At 39.5% G+C, this 22,406-nt stretch overlaps 1 protein-coding gene across 1 annotated transcript in view; it reads left to right on the forward strand.

Annotated features, from left to right (window-relative positions):
* The first annotated feature begins 13,501 nt into the window (after positions 1 to 13,501).
* LOC110054059 (transient receptor potential cation channel subfamily M member-like 2) overlaps positions 13,502 to 22,406 on the forward strand; it is a 78,559-nt gene continuing 69,654 nt past the window's right edge. The window contains exons 1-3 of the mRNA XM_089272778.1: positions 13,502 to 13,770; positions 21,035 to 21,129; positions 21,475 to 21,634. Of these exons, the coding sequence (XP_089128904.1) occupies positions 13,663 to 13,770; positions 21,035 to 21,129; positions 21,475 to 21,634 (363 nt within the window). The 5' untranslated portion in view covers positions 13,502 to 13,662. The remainder of the gene's footprint in view (positions 13,771 to 21,034; positions 21,130 to 21,474; positions 21,635 to 22,406) is intronic.

Genomic DNA, 22,406 nt, shown 5'->3' on the forward strand with positions numbered 1-22,406 from the left:
CCCCCAGTCTCCACTGGGCCCGGGCGGGTTCACCCGGAGTTGTCACCGTGGACGGTCTCACCCCATACCCCTGACAAGCGCCTGTACGTGCCGCATTAGGAATCAGAGGTGGCCACCCTCACATCCAAAAGCACCTTCATTTGCTCGCTGATAAATAGTACAATACAGGAAGCTATATACATTGATCCGTTCGCCTCCCCTTTCACTTGTGGTGTAGCTCTCTGTCCTTTGCCTAAATTTCGCAGCACACATACGCATGCGCTTTGGGAGGCGAGATGATGTCATGCTTGAGCTATATTTAGAGCTTGGCTGAATAAATTATATCCCAACAGTACTTCTGAAGGCCAAAATGCTTGTGCTTTTCCACGCGATTTGCTTTATTTTCATGGAACTTTCTACACCCGTTTGGCAGAAAGAGGTCAGACAGATAACATATCAAGTCGTTGAAACCATGCGAGAAGCAGAGGAAACTTAAACAGGCTCGATTGAGTCCCTTGTTCAAGGAATATTTCATGTTACGATCGACCGAACGCTGCGATCAAATCTTGCTATTTTCTCGTTTCCTCCTTCTCGCTTCACTTCGGCAGCTTCTGTGGTGAAAAAATAACTTACAGCGCGTTGACTGAGCGTGTTTTTTTTTGTAAATTCTGTTCTGGTTCGTTCTTTTCGGCCCAAACAAAAAAATCTTGAGTTGTCCTCCATGTTTTTCAGTACTGCTCGTCCAAGGGCCTGGGTAATATTTGGTTCCAGTCTTCTGAGAAAAACGTCACGCAACTCGCAGATTTCAAAACAAACCTTTTGCTTCGAACGGGAAGGTTATATCGTCGCCGCTCAGTGAAATTTCTGAAAGATTTCGGCGCCGCTAATTCGCCCTGCAAAAAAGGAACCACTCATGCCAATTGTAACCATTCCAAGAGCATATTTCTAAAAAATTCTTGTAATCGAGGTCTTCTTCCATGAGAAGTTCTGGCTCCTTCGGCGGCCTCACTGAGGGTTTATGAATAGTTCCCTCCCTTGCGAAACAGGGGAAACAACAACTCTCGAAATAACAGTCCGGATATTCAACACAAGTTATCATTCGCACAATTTGCTGCTTGAATTCACAGAATGGCAGTTTTAAAATTTTCTCGTGTACCTTGTCCCACCCCATTTCCTTTTTTCCTTAATTTTTATCGCGATGTACTCCTTGAGAATCATCTTACGAAGCTCTGGAGGGAGGCTTTGAATGGCCACGGAAAGTTGGCAGCTTTCTTTCCGGCCCCGCATCAGCCACGCGCACTTGTTTGTTGCTCGAGACATCGCGGCTTGGGCGGTATAACAGCGGGCTCGCTTGTTTCCAATTGGTATCCTTCCCCTTCCCCGTAGTTGTAAGTAGTATATAGGGTAGTCGACAAATACTGTTTCGAAGAGGGACCCAGCGTTTAGCTCTTTTACAGCCCCCAGGTTCAACCGAACCGAGCTTGTGAGGTTCGGACTTAAAGCTGGGGGGTGTAAAACAGCTAAACGCTCCTCCCTCTTCGAAACGGCATTTGTCGACTACCCTATATACTACTCAGTTTGATCCATTCATGTAAGAGCTGTCGTACAATAGCTGACTCTTTCTGTCTCTCCTGGTAGGTCGGACGGCTTCCGACTTGCATAAAGTGCAAAACACGACCGATTGTGGAATCTTCTTGTTGAGCTGCGATAAGTTCACTATGTGGCATAGTTGGAATGTTAACACACTCTTCCTTTAAGATATCAGGCACTGCTGTAAATGATGACAACCAAGCGGTCTGAACAGTGTTAGTTTCATGGATAGAGGAAGTGACAGCATCCAGAACATCTTGACTAGCTACTTCTGAACAACTTTCCATATAGTTCTCAAAGCTGATTGGCATTCGGGACAGGGTGTCAGCATCCGCATTGGCTTTTCCTGGTCGAGACTTGATTTCAAAGTGGACATCGGCCAATTCATTAACCCACCGCAAACCTGTGGCATTGAGCTTTGTTGATGTTAGAATGTATGTCAAGGGGTTGTTATCCGTGAAAACAGTAAACTCTGGAGAGTAATAAAGGTAATCACGGAAATGGTCAGTCACTGCCCATTTTAGAGCCAGAAACTCAAGCTTGCCTGCATGAAGGTGGTACTTCTTTTCAGCTGGTGACAGTGCTCGTGAAGCATGAGCAATTACTCTCATGACCCCATCCTGCTTTTGGTACAACACTGCCTCAACACCGTCTTTACTTGCATCAGTGTGTAGAGTGAATGGTTTTGAGAAATCTGGGTAAGCCATAACAGGTGGATGACTGAGGTGCCTCACTAACTCTTGAAGGGCGAGTTGCTGTTCCCTACCCCAACAGGTTGGTGTCTCTGAGGGTGGTTGACCATCCTTCCCAGTGCTAGTTAGGAGATCATAAATTGGTTTTGCAATTCTGGCAAAGTTCTTAATGTACCTTCGGTAGTAACTTAATACTTCTAGGTGACACTTCCTTTAACTTCTCGATAACCTTAACACACCCTGGGTCCATCCGGTAACCATCACCTGACACAACTCTTCCTAGAAACTGGACCTCACGTTTAAACAAACTACATTTACGCGGCTTCAACTTCACTCCATGTTCACGCAACTTTCTTAACACGGTTCTCAGGTGCTCAACATGTCCTTCAAATGTCGTGCTAAATACTATGATGTCATCAAGGTATGGTATGGCCACTTTGTCCCTCAGTTCACCCAAGCACCGTTCCATACACCGCTGGAAATTGGCAGGCGCATTCATCAATCCAAATGGGGTCCTTATCCATTCGTACAGCCCCCATGGTGTAATGAATGCTGTGGCTGCTCTGCTCTCCTTGCTCACAAAGCCCTGGTGGTATGCCTTACCCTGATCGGGAACGCTGAACCAACTATTTCCACCAAGACTATCCAGGGTTTCTTGGACTCTAGGGATAGGATGTCTGTCAGCAATAGTCCTGCGGTTAAGTTCTCGGTAGTCGATGCATAGTCTCAGAGACCCATCTTTCCTTCGGACACAGACAACTGGAGAGGAATATGGTGATGAAATTCTGGTTCAGAAGGTCTTCAATGTACTGTTTCACCTCTGGGTACAACGGTCGAGGGATTGACGTGTACTTCTTCTGCACTGGCTGGCTATCCTTCAAGTTAATCTCCATTTCCAGATCAGGGATGCAACCAATATCTTCTTCACTGGGTGAGAATGACTCATACTCTTCCCTCAGCATTGTTTCAGCTACAATTCGCTGATCTTGGTTTAAGCCACTAAGGTCAACTGCCGGGAGATGGTTTTTGCTTTCTCCATCTTGTTGCCCAGAAGGAGTTGGTCTTGTTGGCCCTTGAGGCTCGTGCTCCCTTAGATGTTGTTGGTCGGTCCGGATACTGCATTCACTCAGCCTCACGTCTGCTGCAGTCACTGATTTCACTGCCTGAAGAACTCCTAACGAGGTGCGGCTCTTAAGCGTGATGTCATGATCTGTACCATTGTACACAGCAACTTGTACACGGGATGATTTTCCTGGTTTGATGTTTAACAAAGTCTCATTAACTTCCAAGCCCTCTGGCAACAACTGCACTAGTTTGTCTGGCTCAAACAACACTGGTGTTTGCCTGTACACAGGTTCTGTATTTGCACGACAACTGACAGCAACTGTGCTATCCTTAGGTATGACCACATCTTTTCTTCCAGTTCTCACTTTACAAATGGCATCTGAACTTGAACTCTGAATAAAGTTTACCAAGACATCTAATTTTGCCTTATCTTTTCCAGGGAAACTCTTGTAAATAATTGGCTTTGGGTTCTGGTCCTGGCTTACCAGCTCTTCAATGACATTGTATCCCAGAATAGGACAGTCTAACTTTTCTGATGTTTCAAGGAAAGGCACTAACAGTTCTTCTTGACTACTATCACTGCTGAGAGAGGTTAACTTCACTCTGACTTCCACCCACCCAATGTAAGGTACCTTAGTCCCATTTACTGCTGTTAAATTTAGATTTGTATCCAGGAGCTCTGACAACTGTCTAATAGCTACTTGTCCTAGGTGTGGCTGAAGTAATTCGACTGATATTATGGATACCTGGGCACCAGTGTCCCATAACAAGTCACATTCACAGTCATTGAGGAAGCACTTTACCATACACTTCTTACCAACAAGGCCAATAACTTTAGCATGTTCACTTGGAGTTAAATGGCTAACACAGGCTGGGTCTACAAAATCTTTAGACTTACTCGTACTTGCCTCAGAGAGATGACTTATTGCTTGGCCCAACACCTTGTGTTCAGACCAGTGTCCTTTCTGACATTCTGCGGAACAATACCATACACTAAGACACTGACTACATCTCTTAAGCTGTCCATGCTCGACTCCAGTTTTACAGCAGTTGTTACATTGGTGAGACTTGGGTGGATTTACGACTGTTTCCCATCTCGCGGAAGCAGTCGATTCCTGTTTAACTGCTTCCAGCACCCTCTTGCAAAATGAGAGTCGCTCCCACACTTAAAATAGTGATTGCAATACTCCTTCTTGTTTTCAAGGCAGCTTGAACACAAAGGTGGTCTTCGTCTCTCCGGCCACTTCCCATGGGGTACACTTTGGTCAGTGCTCTTCTTTCTGACCTCACTTTTCAATGCCTCAACTTCTGACTTGATTGCACTGATAGCTGTTAGAAGATCATTCTGAGGGGTGTTTTTCTTGTTTTCTTCCTTTCCTTTAGGTGAGTCATCAGATACTGCAGATACTGATAACGCTGGTGGTTTGGTCTTGCTATTGTTCCTTAGCTTTTTGTCTCTCTCCTTTTCTGTTGAGGTTGCCATACTCATCTGTTGCAGTAACACTTCATCCAACACATTAGGGTCCTGCAGGAATGGGCGAATCTTAGCACGAATACTTTCATCCTGTAAACCAGTTTCTACTGTTCGAAGAAACAGACGCTGTACGTGCCCAGAGTCATACTGTAGGGATGTGTCATCATCTCCTTCACTACATGCAAACAGAATCTGCTGCCTCAGATCTAGGGCATTCATCAAAAACACCTGAGGTGATTCTTTTGCGCTTGATGTATTCTCCGCACCGTAGTGGCTACGGAGAATTTTCTTTAACCGATCCAATGTTAGACCTTTGTAAGTTTCCAGATAACTTCTAAGCACCATACCAGGTGTGATCGAACGAATAACACCATCAACAATTTCATTTTCAGCATAACCCTGGGCCAACCCCGTTTGAATTTGACACGCCAGCGAGGAGAAGCTAATTTTATCTTTCTGCTCAGGCTCCCCGATTTGACCACTGATCTTAAATTGTCTACGTAAAGCGCTGGTCGCCAACAGTTGTTGGACCGAGTCTTCCTTCGCTACAGTGGGAGGTTTGGAATCACTTTAAACAATCTTTCCACTCTTACCTTCGTCCTTGATGCCAGAAGATGGTTTTTCTGTCAACAACTTTTTCACATCTTCAAGGTACGGCACAACTTCGGCTTCTTTTAACTTGCCAATTCCTTTCTCGAGTTGCTGAACGATAAGTTTCGCCACGAAGAGTTTGCTTTTCCCTTCAATTTCGACTTTAAAGAACTCTGCAATTCGCTCGAGTGAACTCCAACCCGCGGCATAAATGTTAGACTGTATTTCAAGTTGAAGGTCTTCGGCCATAGTGTGTACTTCGCTCTTCTCCACACGGGTTGACAAATATGGCGGGCCACTTACAAAGCACGTGGTCGCCAAGAAAACACAGATAAGCTCAAAAACATACCAAAATCGTTCGCTGCGAGCGGTTCCTACAGTCCTTCATTGTCCTCGAGTTTTAGGTCCTGGCAGGGTCGCCAATTTTGCTAGTCAACACGCCCAACGAACGACAAATTACAACAGAGCATCTAACTTTTTAATACGCACTCGTAGCGTTTCACGCCATCTTGGATAACATTCTTCCTTTTTCTAGTGCCAGTCCCCTATCGTTCTATAATAACTAGTTCCAGTTCTCTACAAATGTTCATTCGTGCATAAAAATTACCTTGTAGAACATTGAACAACCTAAGTAAAAACTACTATATATAAAGAGGAACGTCTTAATAATCGTCATATTTGTATCTCATTATGAATTAAGAGCTTCTTTGAACACGTACGTCTTGATTAGAGTCTTAAACGCGTCTATCGTGCCAGCGTGAATTCCAACGCACCATGCTTTCCCGACAACGCGCCATTGCTTTCGGAGAACGAAGCCGATTATTCTAATCTGTAGATCAGTGTTATCTAAATAACAATAGCACGGTAGCCGTCCGTCACACACGCGTTGGGAAATACTGGTAGAGCAGAATAATCGGCTTCGTTCTCCGAAGGGCACGTTGTCGGAAACGCATAGTGCGTTGGAATTCACAGGCTAGTACGAAAATTCTTAACAACGGGCATGCATAACGAGACAAACAAGCGACCAACAAAAATAATTAGCAGGTGCCGAAAATGTGAAAGCAAAATTTCAGCGATTTGATATCAATGTTTGACCATCTCACGTTATTTCACTAACCTTGAGACTGAGAGGTCTTTGAAAATAGTAATTTAACTATAGGATCACCAAGTTTCAAAGAAATTCATCGACCACTTTAATTTTTTTTTTAATATGCGCCTCAGTGTAAAAACATAGCCAAGTTTTGACAAAAATGCAAAATAGCCACCTAATTCAAGTTCATATTTTTCGAAATCAAATGAAGCGATTTTGTTAAACTCTTCAGGAAATGTGGTTCATGTGTATAAAAATAACATGCGCTCCAAATGCGCTTCCCGTAAGCCCGGCGAACATATACTAGAGCGACTCGATTAGATTTGTTTCATGTTAACAGTCGAAAACTTCAGCCGAGGATTTCTCGAAATCGCTCTCATAGAATTTGTTTAAACTCGCTACACACAAGGCACACTATCTAAACTACAATTACAGTAGCCAGTTTAGAAAGAAAACCTCTTGATTTCAAGAAAATCGACCGTGAATAAAAACAGCATTGACGTCATTGCGTTGCTATGGTAACTCCGATGTCGATAAAATACACCGCACCCGAACCCTAGCAAGAGTGTGGATATCAATCTCCTTTGTTATGTTTTAGTGCGTTGTGATTTCTATTTAAAGTTGGATTTTAACCACCCTAAATATTCAATGCTGTACAAGGTTATTTTTTATGCCCGACTGAACATTGCAAGGAAGTCTGCGTCATACAAATGTATTGTTATTATCATTATAATTGTGTCAACAACAACGTGCTCAAATATGATTGGTTCTTATATGTGGCTTAATTGGCTGTTTCAGGTCCATACTGCTCGTTTTGACCCGTCCTATTACAAACACTTGTAATTGGAAAGGCCAAATCGGACAGTTAAACAGCAAAAAATATAAAAATTAAGCACTTCACGCCATTAACCAATAAACTTTAACTACCTAGCCCATGCTAGCCAATCAACATCAAGGAAAATTTCTTAAGTGAGCAGGTTGACAGGTCCAGATTGAAAACAAACATGGCCGAAATTAACTGGTCCAATGACTTTCATACAGATGAAAGAAGCGTATGTGCTCTTGCATTAAATCTTTAATTCCTGAGTTTCTCGCATACTGTTATTGACTCAATTAACAACAACAGCATTGACTTTTCTTTACAATCTGTGAAAAAGCCTTTGTAGCCCGCAGTTAGCACAGCTATTCTAGGCGGTCCACTTCGTGTCGTACAATTCAGGGTAATCCTGCTCGTAATTTCGAATCACCCTCGCGCTACGCACTCGGCCAATTTGAAATCACTAAGTCATCATTAAGTAGCACTCTGGTAGTGGTGCCCTCTGGCAATAGAACGCTTTGGCATGAAATCCATTTTTTTGCTTTTCAAGGTCTTATACCGGCATTAAAATCTCTAAAACAATTAAATAGAGATTGTCTTCTAAGTAGGAACAAAAACTGTGAATATTTTCATGAACGGTTCTTTAAAACTGAAAAGGCCAACAAAGTAGTTTACGAGAGTCTAGTTCGTATTAAACAACAGCGACCTATCGGGACCTATCGGAAGTCAAGAAAAATGGTCTGATGACTGCGAGCTTGAAAACGACGAAACAATTGACAGGAAGTCGGTTTACTGACTTCCTGTCAATTGTACTAAAATAACTACATTAATCACTTTTCAGTTCAAACTATTACTTAGGTAACTAGCAAAAAATTATTTTCTAAGGGAAACGGGTATTAAAAATAACGACATGTGCACCTTTTGTGAAGCTGAAGAGAACTTAGAACTTAACTCACCTTTTCTGGCTAGTTTTGCACTATCACTTAGTGCTTTTGGCAAAATTTGTCATTAATAAATGACAAACGATTTGCAACAATACCGGATACGGACCTTACTTTATCCATCATAATTGGTTTGAGATCCAATGCATTCAAAAACAAACAAATCCATCTCTATCATCTCTATCAGTTTTTAATTGCAGAATATCTCATCTGGATTTGTCGAATACGAGATAGGGCCCCCTGCTTAGAATTTTTCTCTTCCTTCATAACCTCCTTTAATGTCTCGTAAATTGTCTCTGGAGCCTCTTTCACCTCTCATTTGATATTGAAACAGTAGTTCAAAATTAAAAGCCTTTAGCTTTTGTCGTTAAAAGCAAGAATTACTTTACCGTCATATGTTTTTTTTGGTACCAATCAATTTATATGTCTGTAACTGGAATCGTAAAATCGGTAATTTTAAGTAATCATTTTTGTAAGTGACGTTAGTATTTGTTAGTAGTTGTAGTATTATAGGTAGTGTTTATATTGTATTATATGCCCAGTTGTAGCTTGCAAGTAATGTACTTTTTGTATTGTAAGTAATTTAAGTGTATTGCAAAATATAATTATTTTAAAAAAAGCACCCTGACGTCGACAGTATCAGCTCGAAATCAGTTATTCTGCAGATAACTGAGCATGTTTTGCTAAAAAAAAAACCGGGACAGCGCCTCCTGAATTTTGGTTAAAATATTGCGTAATGGTAATTGTTTTTTTTTTTTATGTTGAGGGATCGCGTTCTGGTACAACTAAATACAAGTTTGAGTAAATTGTTGAAATAATCGTAACGATATCATCATCATCATTTGAGCGCATTTGATCATGTACGTCATGGAAAATTGCGATATATAAGTTTTAATTATTATTATTGTTATTATCATCATCATTTATTTCAATAATTTCAAATGTTACAATTTAGAAAAATACACAACCCGCATGTAGCGAAGCTGATCGAGGCAAAGGAATAACTTGTAATAACAAAGTTTACTCATCACGTTATCGGACAAGCAATATAATTTAAATGCAAAATATCGTAAATAACATATTGTGTGATTTGCGGCTAATTGAACACATGACGAAGGAATCAATCACGGAGACCGGTATTATGCAACGCGAACGACTGGAAGTGAACTTGGAAGTGTGATAGTGGCTCAAGCCCGTAAGCTTAAAGATAATGACCAAGAAGCGGGGAAATTAAAGGTTGTACATAGAATTTTAACATTTCGCCAGCCACATGCATATATTTGTTATTTAAATGTACATCCATCAGGCGTGACTGACGGATTTATGCTTGATAACCTTCAGTTCCTCGATTCATGCAAATTTGCCGCGTTAACTTCCACCCGAATGTGCTAAACAGCACGACGGAGGATGACTGAGTGACTAAGCGACCGAATTGCAGAGAGACTGAGCATTATAACCAAAATTCTCTTTAACTTGATTTTACGACGAGTCGCTAGTTATTATCAAATTCGTTTTATAAAGTTGAATGGGTCCGTTACGCAGTGAAAGACTGGATAGTTGTTTACATCCATCTGTTTAATTTTCCTTGTTTAAAGTTCAAGTTCATTTAATGGATAAGGCAGAAGACATTTAACTAATTGACCATTTAACTAATTGACCATGATTCCTAGGTGTGGCAATTGTTCTGGTAACGATATGAGCTTAAAACTTCCTGTACTCGACGAATTTTCCGCTTTCAATTAGTGTGTTGAGCTAGTGGAGGAAAGATGTTCAGTTCTTCTACCATCAGAAGCAGCAGTTAGTGGAGCAATCAAGATCGCAGTTGTCTCGTGAACTCACCATTCTTAACAATGGCATGCATAATGAGACAAAAAAGCGACCAACAAAAATAATTAGCAGGCGCCGAAAATGTGAAAGCAAAATTTGAGCGATATGATATCAATGTTTGACCACCTTGCGCTATTTCAATTACCTTGAAACTAAGAGGTCTTCGAAAATGGTAATTTAACTATAGGATCACCAAGTTTCAAAGAAACTCATCGACCACTTTTTTTAATATTCGCCTCAGTGTAAAAACATAGCTAAGTTTTGACAAAAAAGCAAAATAGCCACCTTATTTAAGTTCATATTTTTCGAAATCAGATGAAGCGATTTTGTTAAACTCTTCAGGAAATGTGGTTCATGTGTATAAAAATAACATGCGCTCCAAATGCGCTTCCTGTAAGCCCGGCGAACATATACTAGAACGACTCGATTAGATTTGTTTCATGTCAACTGTCGAAAACTTCAGCCGAGGATTTCTCGAAATCGCTCTCATAGAATTTGTTTAAACTCGCTGCACATTAGGCACGCCATCTAAACTACAAGTACAGTAGGCAGTTTAGACAGAAAACCTCTAGATGTCAACAAAGTCGACCGTGAATAAAAACAGCATTGACGTCATTGCGTTGCTATGGTAACTCCGATGTCGATAAAATACACTGCACTCCAGCAAGAGTGTAGATATCAATCTTCTGTATTATGTTTTAGTACGTTGTAATTTATATTTAAAGTTGGAAGGTGTCACTATTGAAAAATTAAATCGAGCCACCTTAAGGACGTTCGCGCTAATTGTTTCTGCGCATCCTTACTGCGCACGAAATTCACACGCCACGTCATGCATCGGGCGCGCGCGCTAAGTAGTAAAGTGGACAATAATAGGACAAATGGCCATTGCTACAACTTTGCGTGGATTTAACGATCATGGACGTTCGGTGGCCTCTATTTTTCTTTCGATGGGTCATTTTCTCTACCGATTTTCTACGTTTTGCGAAAGAATGACGAAAATCTATCGAGTAGAAGTTTGAATTTTTTGCAAAACACTCCGTCAAATTCCGTTCATTTGACCTCTTCGTTTAGCTGTGCGGTAGTTTCAAATGCCTCTTTAAGGGTTAAGGTTTGTGAAAATGATGGCAATATTTGAAATTATTAACACCACAGATTCACTTATACAAAATATCATTAGGAGAGTTTGCCTCTGTTGACTTATCTTTAATATTTTAACCTAGAAACCCTGGAGACCATGCTGAATTACGCGCACCAATTTATCAAAATCAGACTTGTTTTGCACACGCCTTATCCCTGAAACGAAGTCGGTGACCCGCAATTTTTATTTCATTTCTGAAACAAGTAAATCATTATCTGTCCGCAGTAGAAGTTTAAAAAAAATCTATCGAGTAGAAAATTTTCGCGCAAACGTCCTTAAATATTCAATGTTGTGCAAGGTTATTTTTATGCCCGACTGAACATTGCAAGGAAGTTTGCGTCATACAAATGTATTATTATCATTATAATTGTGTTAATATCAAATATGATTGGTTCTTATTTGTGACTTAATTGGCTTTTTCAGGTCCACACTGTTTGATTTGACCTGTCCGATTACAAACACTTGTAATTGGAAAGGCCAAATCGGACAGTTAAACAGCAAATAATATAAAACCTAAGCACGTCACGCCATTAACCAATAAACTTTAACTACCTAGCCCATGCTAGCCAATCAACATCAAGGAAAATTTCTTAAGTGAACAGGTTGACTGGTCCAGATTGAAAATAAACATGGACGAAATTAACTGGTCCAATGACTTTCATACAGATGAAAACATGGTATGTGCTCTTGCATTACATCAGGTCTTTTGGCAAAATTTTAAGCGATGCTTGATAAATGACAAACAATTTGCAACAAAATACCGGATACGGACCTTACTTTATCCATCATAATTGGTTTGAGATCCAATGCATTCAAAAACAAACAAATCCATCCCTATTTTTTAATCCCAAGATATTTCATCTGGATTTGTCGAATACGACTGAGATAGGGCACCCAGTTTAGAATTTTTCTGTTCCTACACAACCTCCTTTAATGTCTCGTAAATTGTCTCTGGAGCCTCTTTCACCTCTCATTTGATAGTGAAACAGTAGTTTAAAATTAAAAGCCTTTAGCTTTTGTAGTTAAAAGCAAGAATTACTTAATAATATGTTTTCAGCACTGATCAGTTTATATGACTGTAACTGTAATTGTAAAATCGGTAATTTTAATTTTTTTGTAAGTGACGTTAGTATTTGTCAGTAGTTGTAGTATTATAGGTAATGTTCATATTGTATTTTATGCCCAATTGTAGCTTGAAAGTAATGTACTTTTTTTAATGTAGGTGATTTAAGTGTATGGCAAAATAAAATTATTTTAAAAAAAGCACCCTGACGTCGACAGTATCAGCTCGAAATCAGTTATTCTGCAGATAACTGGACATGTTTTGCCAAAAAAAACCGGGACAGCGCCTCCTGAATTTTGGTTGAAATATTGCGTAATGGTAATCATTTTTTTTATGTTGAGGGATCGCGTTCTGGTACAACTAAATGCAAGTTTGAGTAAATTGTTGAAATAATCGTAATGATATTATCATCATTATTTGAGCGCATTTGATCATGTACGTCATGGAAAATTGCGATATATAAGTTTTAATTATCATTATTTTTATTATCATCATTATTTATTTCAATAATCTCAAATGTTACAATTTAGAAAAATACACAACCCGCATGTAGCGAAGCATGTAGCGAATGTTATCTGACGAGCAATATAATTTAGATGCAAAATATTGTAAGTAACATATTGTGTAAGTTGCGGCTAATTGAACACATGACGAAGCAATGAATCACGGAGACCAGTATTATGCAACGCGAAGGATTGGAAGTGAACTTGGAAGTGTGATAGTGGCTCAAGCCCGTGAGCTTAAAGATAATTACCAAGAAGCTGGGAAATTAAAGGTTGTACATAGAATTTTAACATTTCGCCACCACACGCATATATTTGTTATTTAAATACATATCCATCAGGCGTGACTGACGGATTTATGCTTGATAACCTTCAGTTCCTCGATTCCTGCAAATTTGCTGAGTCAACTTCCACCCGAATGTGCTAAACAGCACGTCGGAGGTTGAGTGAGTGACTGAGCGACCGAATTGCAAAGAAACTGAGCATTATAACCAAATGTTTCTTTAACTTGATTTTACGACCAGTGGCTAGTTATTATCAAGTTCGTATTATGAAATTAAATGGATTAGTGACTGCCATTACGCCGTGAAAGACTGGGTAGTTGTTTACAGTCATCTGTTGAATTTCCCTAACTTAAAGTTCAAGATCACTTAATGGTAAAGGAAAAAGACATTTAACTAATTGACCATGATTCCTAGGTGTGGCAATTGTTCTTGGAATAAAGATATGAGCTTAAAACTTCCTTTACTCGATGAATTTTCCGCTTTCAATTAGTGTGTTGAGCTAGTGGAGGAAAGATGTTCAGTTCTTCCACCATCAGAAGTAGCAGTTAGTGGAGCAATCAAGATCGCAGTTGTCTCGTGAACTCAGCACAGTTCTTGAAATCAAAGTGATGGCTGCCGCTCCATTAGGACAAGCCGCAATGTCTACGCAAAATTCCTCCCAGGAGGATGGGGCTCGACGACAGCGACGTGAAAAACACAGCCGACCCCCACCTCAGGTTAGTACAGTCGAAAGCTCAGCGAACTAGAGTTAGTAATCTGTTTAGGCACATACTTGGACAACAGTTAAAAAGCTTAGCTCGGTGTCTCTTAGAAACCATTTGGATCCAAACAACACAGATCTTGAATAGCGCTAGCAAACTTGTCAGGCAAGAGCACAGATCTTTTGTCATCTCGAGGTTGACTTTCTTTATCGCTACCTTGTCACTGGCTCAGAAGGAGATCGGTTCTAAAGTGGAAAAAAGTTTTTGACAGTCCGCTGGCGGGACAGTTTTAGCCGGAATCTCCACTAGGAATGATGGCAAACAAGTTGAAACGTTTTAATTGGCGAGGAACTAACCGTTTTAGTCCGGCAATCTGAGCTCAACCGAAGTCTTTTGTTTCCATCGCTGTTAAACGAGGTGGGTTGCTTTTCGGTTTCTCGTCCCCACATAAAAACAAATCATTTGATACAGCAACTCTCTTTAACAGTATCGAATTACGACAATGCAGAAAACATGCATTCGTTTTTTTTTCTTAAAATGGTTTGCAGCATTAGGAAACGGCAACAACTAATCTCGATTGTTCAGAGTTCAGAGTTTTATCACACTATTCAAACGGTAATCTTTACCGAGACATTTTGTCTACAGTATTTCAACTATAATTTACTCTTGGAGCTGATCATTTAATCACCAAGCATAACTGAAAAAATCGTTAGTGCAACCTGAAGCCGAACCGTTGAGTTTTAACCACGCGAAACAAAAAAGATTGCACTTAAAAAATTATTTTCGATGATGCACTTTGGGTGGCTAACACCTGATCCCGGCCAGCACTTTCTAATTCCTTTACTTCATAGACCATCACTACTACACTTTAACTCTTGATACTTTTATAGCGGTATCATTTTAACAAAATGCTCAATTATGAAAATTAATTCGACGTAATACGATTGAAGATTGACGCGCAGCCAGGATGAGACATAATAAAAATTACAATAAAAACGTTCGCTGGCTAAAAATTTTCGAGAAAGAACATGAGCTTTCGGCTGTCGATCTACAGCCTTCGACGGATAAAAAATGGAATGCAAAATGATAAAATATATGCAAGAAAAGGCGAGATAAAAATAAGAAGTAGAACAAAATCAAAGTAAAAATATGTAAATTAGGTGACTATTGTTTAAAAAGAATACTATACTGGTTTGGAATCGGCTTAGAATTATTGTCAGCATGCTTGGTCGCAGAGGTGTGCCAAGCCTCCAAAGTTTTTCTGATGCGAAAAGAGCCTTTGTCGATGACGCTAGAATTATCAAAATCTATGCGATGGTCGAATGACCATGCATGTTTCGCAATGTTTGATCCACTAGCACATGTTTTTACATTCCTGATATGTTCTTTCTTATGAGTTTCAAAATACCGGCCGGTTTCGCCTACATAACACCAATCACAATCGGCACAGGGTATTTCATAAATCACGCTTGGTTGATGTTCAATAGATGGTCTGTATTTGGAAGAAGGAAATTCTTGTTGCAAAGTCTTGAAGGGCTTATTTACAACTTGAATGTCGTGCCTTCGAAGAATTCTTGATAGTGGTTGCCTAACACCATTGATGAAGGGGAGGACAGCAAAACTGTTAGGATTCTCTTGTCATCGACAAAGGCTCTTTTCGCATTGGAAAAACTTTGGAGGCTCGGCACACCTCTGCGACCCATATGTTGCATTAGTCCTTTTAACTTCTTAAGAAAACATACTCATATGTAACCCAACATATTGATACCTTCATTTAGAAGACCGTGGAATTTTCTTGCTGAAATGAGTTGGAAAAGACGGGCGACTGCCATCGCTTGATCACAACTGTACAATTGTTTTATTGATGACATCTTTGCTTTCTGGTGTGGGCCCAAAGGTACCCTCTTGGAATTTCTTAACGCTCTCAACAGCAAAACTGATCGAATCAAACTTACTTATTGTATTAGCGAAAGTAGCATTTCTTTTCTGAATTTGCTTTTCTATAGAGATACCTCTTTGAACGTGCTGCAATTTTCCACCTTTCAAAAGCCTCTTAAAAAATATTTTTTCATACCGTTCGAGTTGTTTCACCCTTCTAGCAATAAGAAAGCCTTCATCAAAGGGGAACTAATGAGGTATGCTAGAAACAGTTCCTTTAATTCATTTTATGAAACTAGGGAAAAGTTCTGGAAGCGACTACGAGTTAGGGGGTATCCATTCAGCTTTCTGCTTACATTGTTTCGTGAAATACGATAGTGACAGAGAGAAATGACTTTACAAGAAACCTTAGAATAAGTCTAGCTTGGGTAGGACCGTGTGACTATTGTTTTCAAGACTACCTTCAACTGTAGTCACGCACGTATTAAGAGTATTATTAGCACTATCTTACCAGAATTACATTGTACAGTATGTTACAAGAAAACTGTGACACTAACTAATCTTTGTAAGTAAGTAATTTTTGGGGCCCACAATCTTAGCTAAAACTGTGGACCCCAAAATTATATCACGCATAAAATATGTCACACCTTGCTGAAATTTAAAGCCTGTTTCCTGGACGTATTACCGCGGAGTTGGTCATTCCTATCTGTATATCCGTAGGTGTGTGCTTACGAAATGTAAACTCTAGTATGAGTTAGGTGTATATAAAGGCGCTTCGTGTTGTATTGTTAAACTCCCTGATGAAGTGTGCGTTAGTCACACGAAACGCGTAGGAGAAATAAAGAAGTTATACAACTACAGTTCGCAGAGTGGTGCTCACTAGTTAAGTTTTTATTAAATTGTCTATTTTTTACTTTCGTTTAGCGCAGAAATGGAGTAATCATTTTTGTCTTGACGTTCGGTTCTGTTGCATTGGCTGCCATATTGGATATTGATCTTATGACCCGTGCCATTAATATATTTGGCAATGTGCTCGAGGGACAGTAGTAAATCCTTATCGGCTACACATGACATGCTGTTTATTGGTGCCGGCTTAGGTTCCAAAGGTTCTACACTAGATTTAAAGGTGTCAAACCATATATTTTCTACCATATCAGGTGATATTCCGGTCAGTAGGTCTCTTGTACGACTTCTTGGGAGTGATCAGTTGTGATCAAGCAATGACAGTCGCCCGTCTTTTCCAACCCATTTCAGCAAGAAAATTCCAAGGTCTTTCGCTGTAACTAGCGTCCTTTGAATAATTTCAACCTCTGAACTTGTTCGTCTATTAAAATGAATTCGAGAAGCAAAAATCGTTGCGTAGCGAACCACCGAATTCACAGTCAGTACTTACACCGAGTTTTGCGACGTCCGCCATTTTGACTCATTTGACTCATAAAGCAGGAACCCTCGGCAAATTTACAAATTCAAGTGGTCGCGAAACAGTCATCCAAGCGCTCCGTGACGATTTCGACCGACTGGAAATCTCAGAGTTGACTGGCTTCGCCAATCCGGAATCCATATCCAGCTACAGCCATAATCCTCTGGAAAAACAGCGGTGAATGTCGAATAAGTTGGCCGGTTTCAACCCACGCACGTCAACTACCAACAGCGATTCAGGTCATGCTTTACAGGAGATTGTTCTCAACAGCTCAGCCCCGCCAAGCAACACAGCAGCTACTAGTAACCGTAGCACTGCGTTCTAGTTACCTGATGGCAGGGACAGTTGGCGGAATGTTTACTGGAGTAATTTTTAATAATTCTCCAGTAAATATCTCCATAAACTTTCAGACCAACAGGACACCAACAAGCGACTCTCTGCAATGAAAGAAAAACAGTTAAAATGGTGAAGCTTTTTTGAGCTATTTTTCGTAAGAGTTTACCGAGAAATTTCAGTCTTAATCGTTTTATTTTGAATACAATTTTTGCTGAGTTATTTTTTCGTAAAAAAAATACCTCTTAGTCGGCGCGTCGGGTACTAGTATGTTATGGACGGTTCAATGGATGAGTGAGTGAGTGAGTGAGTGAGTGAGTGAGTGAGTGAGTGAGTGAGTGAGTAGTAGTAGTAGTAGTAGTAGTAGTAGTAGGATATCTTTATTGCGCCTTACTCTCCAAAGGGAGGTATTGGTCTGTTTACAATAAAGGTTTAACATTGACTAGTACAATAAGAAATAGCATTCACTTGATTCTTTTATAATTCAAATAAAATCAAATAAAAATTATAATGCTCATTTCGTTGGTAAGTTGAGAATCTCTTTTCTTTTTTTAAACATTAAGTTGATATATTTACCTATTATTTTTGATGTAACTCTATTGTCAGCTCTAAGTAAGTACTTAGTTCTCTCGTTATCGCTCAGATTTGCGTAAAGTGCATCTTTGTTTGAAATGTGAGAATGGAGCTCAACTCTTATGGTAGCGTACCCCTGGCAATACGTCAAGAAATGCTGTTCGTGTTCTACGCAATTTTCTTTGCATACTAAGCATGTTCTTTCCTCTAAATGCGTTCTGTATGACAATAGTTCTGGTCCCCAAATTTCGCATGCATAAAGTAACACGGGTTTAACAAGGGCATCGAAAAGTTTGTTCTTAATCGCAATAGTTGCTGAATCCGAGTTAGAAAAGGATCTTTTTATTATCGAGAGAACATTTGTGCCTTTTTTGCTGAGAATTTCTCTTGCATAGGTGTAACGATCGGATGAAGTCATTTCTACACCTAAATATGTTTGTTTATCGACAATTTGTAAAGTTTCATTATTGCATTTGAAATTTGTATTGTTTTTGTTTTGCCCGTTACCACTAAATATGATTATGTTCGACTTTTAGTGTTGACTTTGAGCTTCCATTGCTGAGCGTGTTGATGAATTACATTGAGCGATTGTTACAGCCCTTCCGGAGAAGGACTGATTACTAATAAATCATCTGCATGCATCAAGCAGTTTATAGAGCGATTCCCTAACATCACACCGGTAGATCATTCAGAAATAACGAAAATAAAACTGGACTTAGGCCATCACCTTGTCTTATCCCTTTGTTACATGAAAAAAGTTCGGTAAGTGTGTTTTGATTAATTTTAACACAACTCCTAATTGACGAATACATGGACTTAATACCATTCAAGAATTTTCCTTGAATTCCATATTTGTGTAATTTATGAATCATACCGGATTACCATACGCTATAGAAAGCTTTCTCGTAGTCAATGAAACCAACATAAAGTTTCTTGTGATGTTTGTTGTATTTATGGAGTAATTGCTGGAAAATGAATAAACTATCCGTGGTTCTAGAGTTTGGTCTAAATCCAAATTGTTCTGGATTTAGAACATTATGTTTGTTCTTGTTGCATACAAATATAACGAGATATTTTTGTTTTTTAGTTACAAAGTGTAATTTGACGCTATTGTTTTTCACAAGGGAGTAAATTCAATTAGAACGGACGAATCGTCACTACTCTTTCCCACGAGATGTTTGCTATCTGTAGTAACATATGGTAACTTAACACTTTTGTTTTTTTATATGGGAGTAAATTCAATTACAGCTGACAAGTTATCGGCTATTGTTCCCAGGATATTAAACAAAAAAGAAGTTTTCATTTCTGGACGGTTTTTACGTCTCTGCAGTAACAGTTCAATAGTTTTATTTGATGACATTCATTTCAGTCCGATGTTTTTAAAGGTAAAAAGTATGAAAACTGTTCAAATGTTCTTTGAAGACTGCGCGACACCAAGTTAAAGTGCCATTTAATTAAATCAGACTTTCAACGTGTCAGAGGTTTTTTTTCTCTTTCTTTCTATTTTCGGTGAAGTTGTGTTGTGTTGTGTTATGTAAAAAGGGTAAACTTACGACTCGTATAAAATGCGATAGTCTCTAAATTTACTTGAGTATTTTTTGAGCAAAAATTCCTCTTGGGGGTTGGAAGGGTTGTGTGATCGGTGAGTGAGGGAGTTATGCATGTGCGCGTGTCACACCAATCACAGTGTGGGTTGTATCAAAGAACGAATCAAATTGCCTATTAGAAAATAAGATGGTATCTACATTAATCTGGAGACGTGTCAGATTACTGTAGTTTGTTCAGTCAAACATTTCATGGCTTACTATTTAGCTATCTTCCCATGACCGATGTAACATCGCATGTACATCATAAATTCCCAGTTTGTTTCTTGCTGTACATCACAACCAAGAAAACTTGTCTAATTAAACAAATCGTTACTGTAAACAGCTTTATGAATGCTCCTATCTCCGACACTTCGCACAAAAAAAATAACTCTTGCACGCCTTGCGTGCCTATGTTTATAACTGTAAAGCACTTACCGGTTTTTTGTAGATCTTGTTTTAATATCAGAACGCTTGAAATTTTCCCTTCGCTTAAGCATTTCAGTTGTTGATTGTCGGCGCTACATTTTGCTAAGTTGTATGGTAGCAGGCAAATCCAAGATATTCATTGAATGAAAGAACTTTCTACAAACTCTTTGTCTTAAATAACTCCGTATTGTGTACGTTCAGTTGTTTTGCTGAAGATTGTAAAATGTGAGGTACTGCTTTCTCCACGAGGCTGGAATAAAAGTGGTTGTCATTCTAAAAATATCTTGTTTCCTATTCGCTAGATCTTGACACCTGACTTTTAAAGAGTTTCCATTGTTTGCGCACTGGCGCGGCTCACAAAATACAAAACGTTTGGTTTCGCTCAGTGATTTGGTGGCTTTAGGAATGCGATTCAAGAAAAATTCACTGCCTGATGAGTGAATTCCACGTTAAATTTCACTTGAAAAACCGATATTGCACTCATCGCTTCGCGATTTGTGCGATATCGGTTTTTCGCGTGAAATTTAACGCGGAACATACTCGTCAGGCAGTAAATTTTTCTATATAGTTAAGCTGTAACAGAGTAAAACGCAGGGGGGTCTTTGTCTATTGCAGCCATTTTTCTTTATTGTGTCGTGGCCTTTGTCGTCTCGGGCTTTCAAATTTAGCGCCATTGCACCTGTAAATATCCCGGATGTGTCACACAATTCTGCGCGATGGATTTTTTTTTGAACTTTGCAAATGTTGGATCTTGACACGCTAATCACTGTTTAACGATAAAAAATACTGGTCCGTTAGCTCTCTTTTTAGAGTAATATCACTTAAAGCTAAAATGAGTGTTGTTTCTGGAAAGTTCTATCAATAAACACATTGGGCATTTATTTGATGTTCTATTATGGTAGCAACTGATAAAGAGTGGTATTATCGTCCATCAATGTAACGAGCTCAAAAAAATCTGAAACTTGCGTCAGCTACCTTAAGTAAAAGTAATAAGAATTTTCATTGCTCTAACTAAATGGGGTTGAATCAAGATCTTCCTACCGATTTACATAATCTCCTACAGGCACCACAGGAAAAGAGTTCATGGATTTACTCGACGTTTAGGAAAAGAGCATGCTGTCAATTCATCCGTTCTTCAGATGTGAAAGACGAAGGGCGGTGAGTGAAAAATGGTCCACAGTGAGGGCAAACATATTGTGTCTACATTGCACTCCATAAGAGATGGGAGAATTACTTTAATTCATTTGAAGACCTGGGACTGTTTCATGTTCATTGATCTCGGGAAAATGTGCTGTGTTGATCATTTGTTTTCTCGAGATCTTAAGAAGGTTGAATGGCGATCATGACAAAACAATTTGCGTAAGTGGATGGAAAGGCTATGCGAAGGGAATAAATATCAATAGTTTGGTTATCAGGAAGACCGAACCTTTTTGGAAAACGTCAGACAACAACATTGATCAAACTTAATTGAGATGGAATTTTCAGTGAGGTTGATTTTTTCAGGTGCTGTTGTGGTCGTTTGGAGAATGACCACCCTGACGCAAGAAATCAAACAAGTGATGCTGACGAATGGGACCCGGACAAGCATACAAAAGAAGACGGATCAACCGACGCTTATGGAGAACTTGAATTTACTGGAGCAGGACCCTCGAGCAGAGCGAAGGTCAGTGCCTTTCCAAATACAATACACTGGTCAGTGAGAGAAACAGTATTGACTGCCAATTACATATTACTTGCTGCCTTTTAAGCTAGCCTGAAAACCATTGACTTGTCTCTTTTAAAATAAGGGCAGCAGGATCGAGGATTAAGAGGCTTAAGAGGAGTCATTAAGACATTAATTGGCAATCAAAGCAGAGTCAAAGCAGAATCAAGCCGAGAGTATGTGTTATGGCAAAAAACGCGCCATAACACTGATCGTTGAACTTTCAGTTGTTTCTGTGAGCGAAGTAAGCGAGTTAGCGAGTACTGTCAGTACAGTACCGCGAGTTTTGGATTAAAACAGTGAAACTACAACGCAAGATGTGACTTCTTGGTGAACCGTTCGAGTGTTCGGTAAACATTCTCCTCGCAGGCACTTCGAAAACGCGAAGAAGCGGCCGCCATTTTGTTGACAACCGCTACTAACTATCTATCACAGGATAGCTGGCGAGTAGCGTAGCCAATGAGAGAACGGCATTCGTGATAGAATGCCAATAGATTTGTACTAACAAGAGATAATTGTACTAATTAACAATTAGATTATGAGCTCGAGATTTCTATGAGGTGATAGTATCACCTTATATAAATCTCGAGCTCATAATCTAATTGTTTTAGTAGAATTCTAACTGAAATTTGCTTCAAATAACGATTCCAAAAATTCTGGTCTTAATATGAAACTTCTCGCTTTGAGAATTCGCGCGAACTGAGTTGTCAATTTGACATATTCAGTTGTGCGC

This window comes from Orbicella faveolata, unplaced genomic scaffold (assembly GCF_042242905.1).
Source record: "Orbicella faveolata isolate gen_17 unplaced genomic scaffold, um_ofav_v1 contig_35, whole genome shotgun sequence".
Taxonomy (NCBI): domain Eukaryota; kingdom Metazoa; phylum Cnidaria; class Anthozoa; order Scleractinia; family Merulinidae; genus Orbicella; species Orbicella faveolata.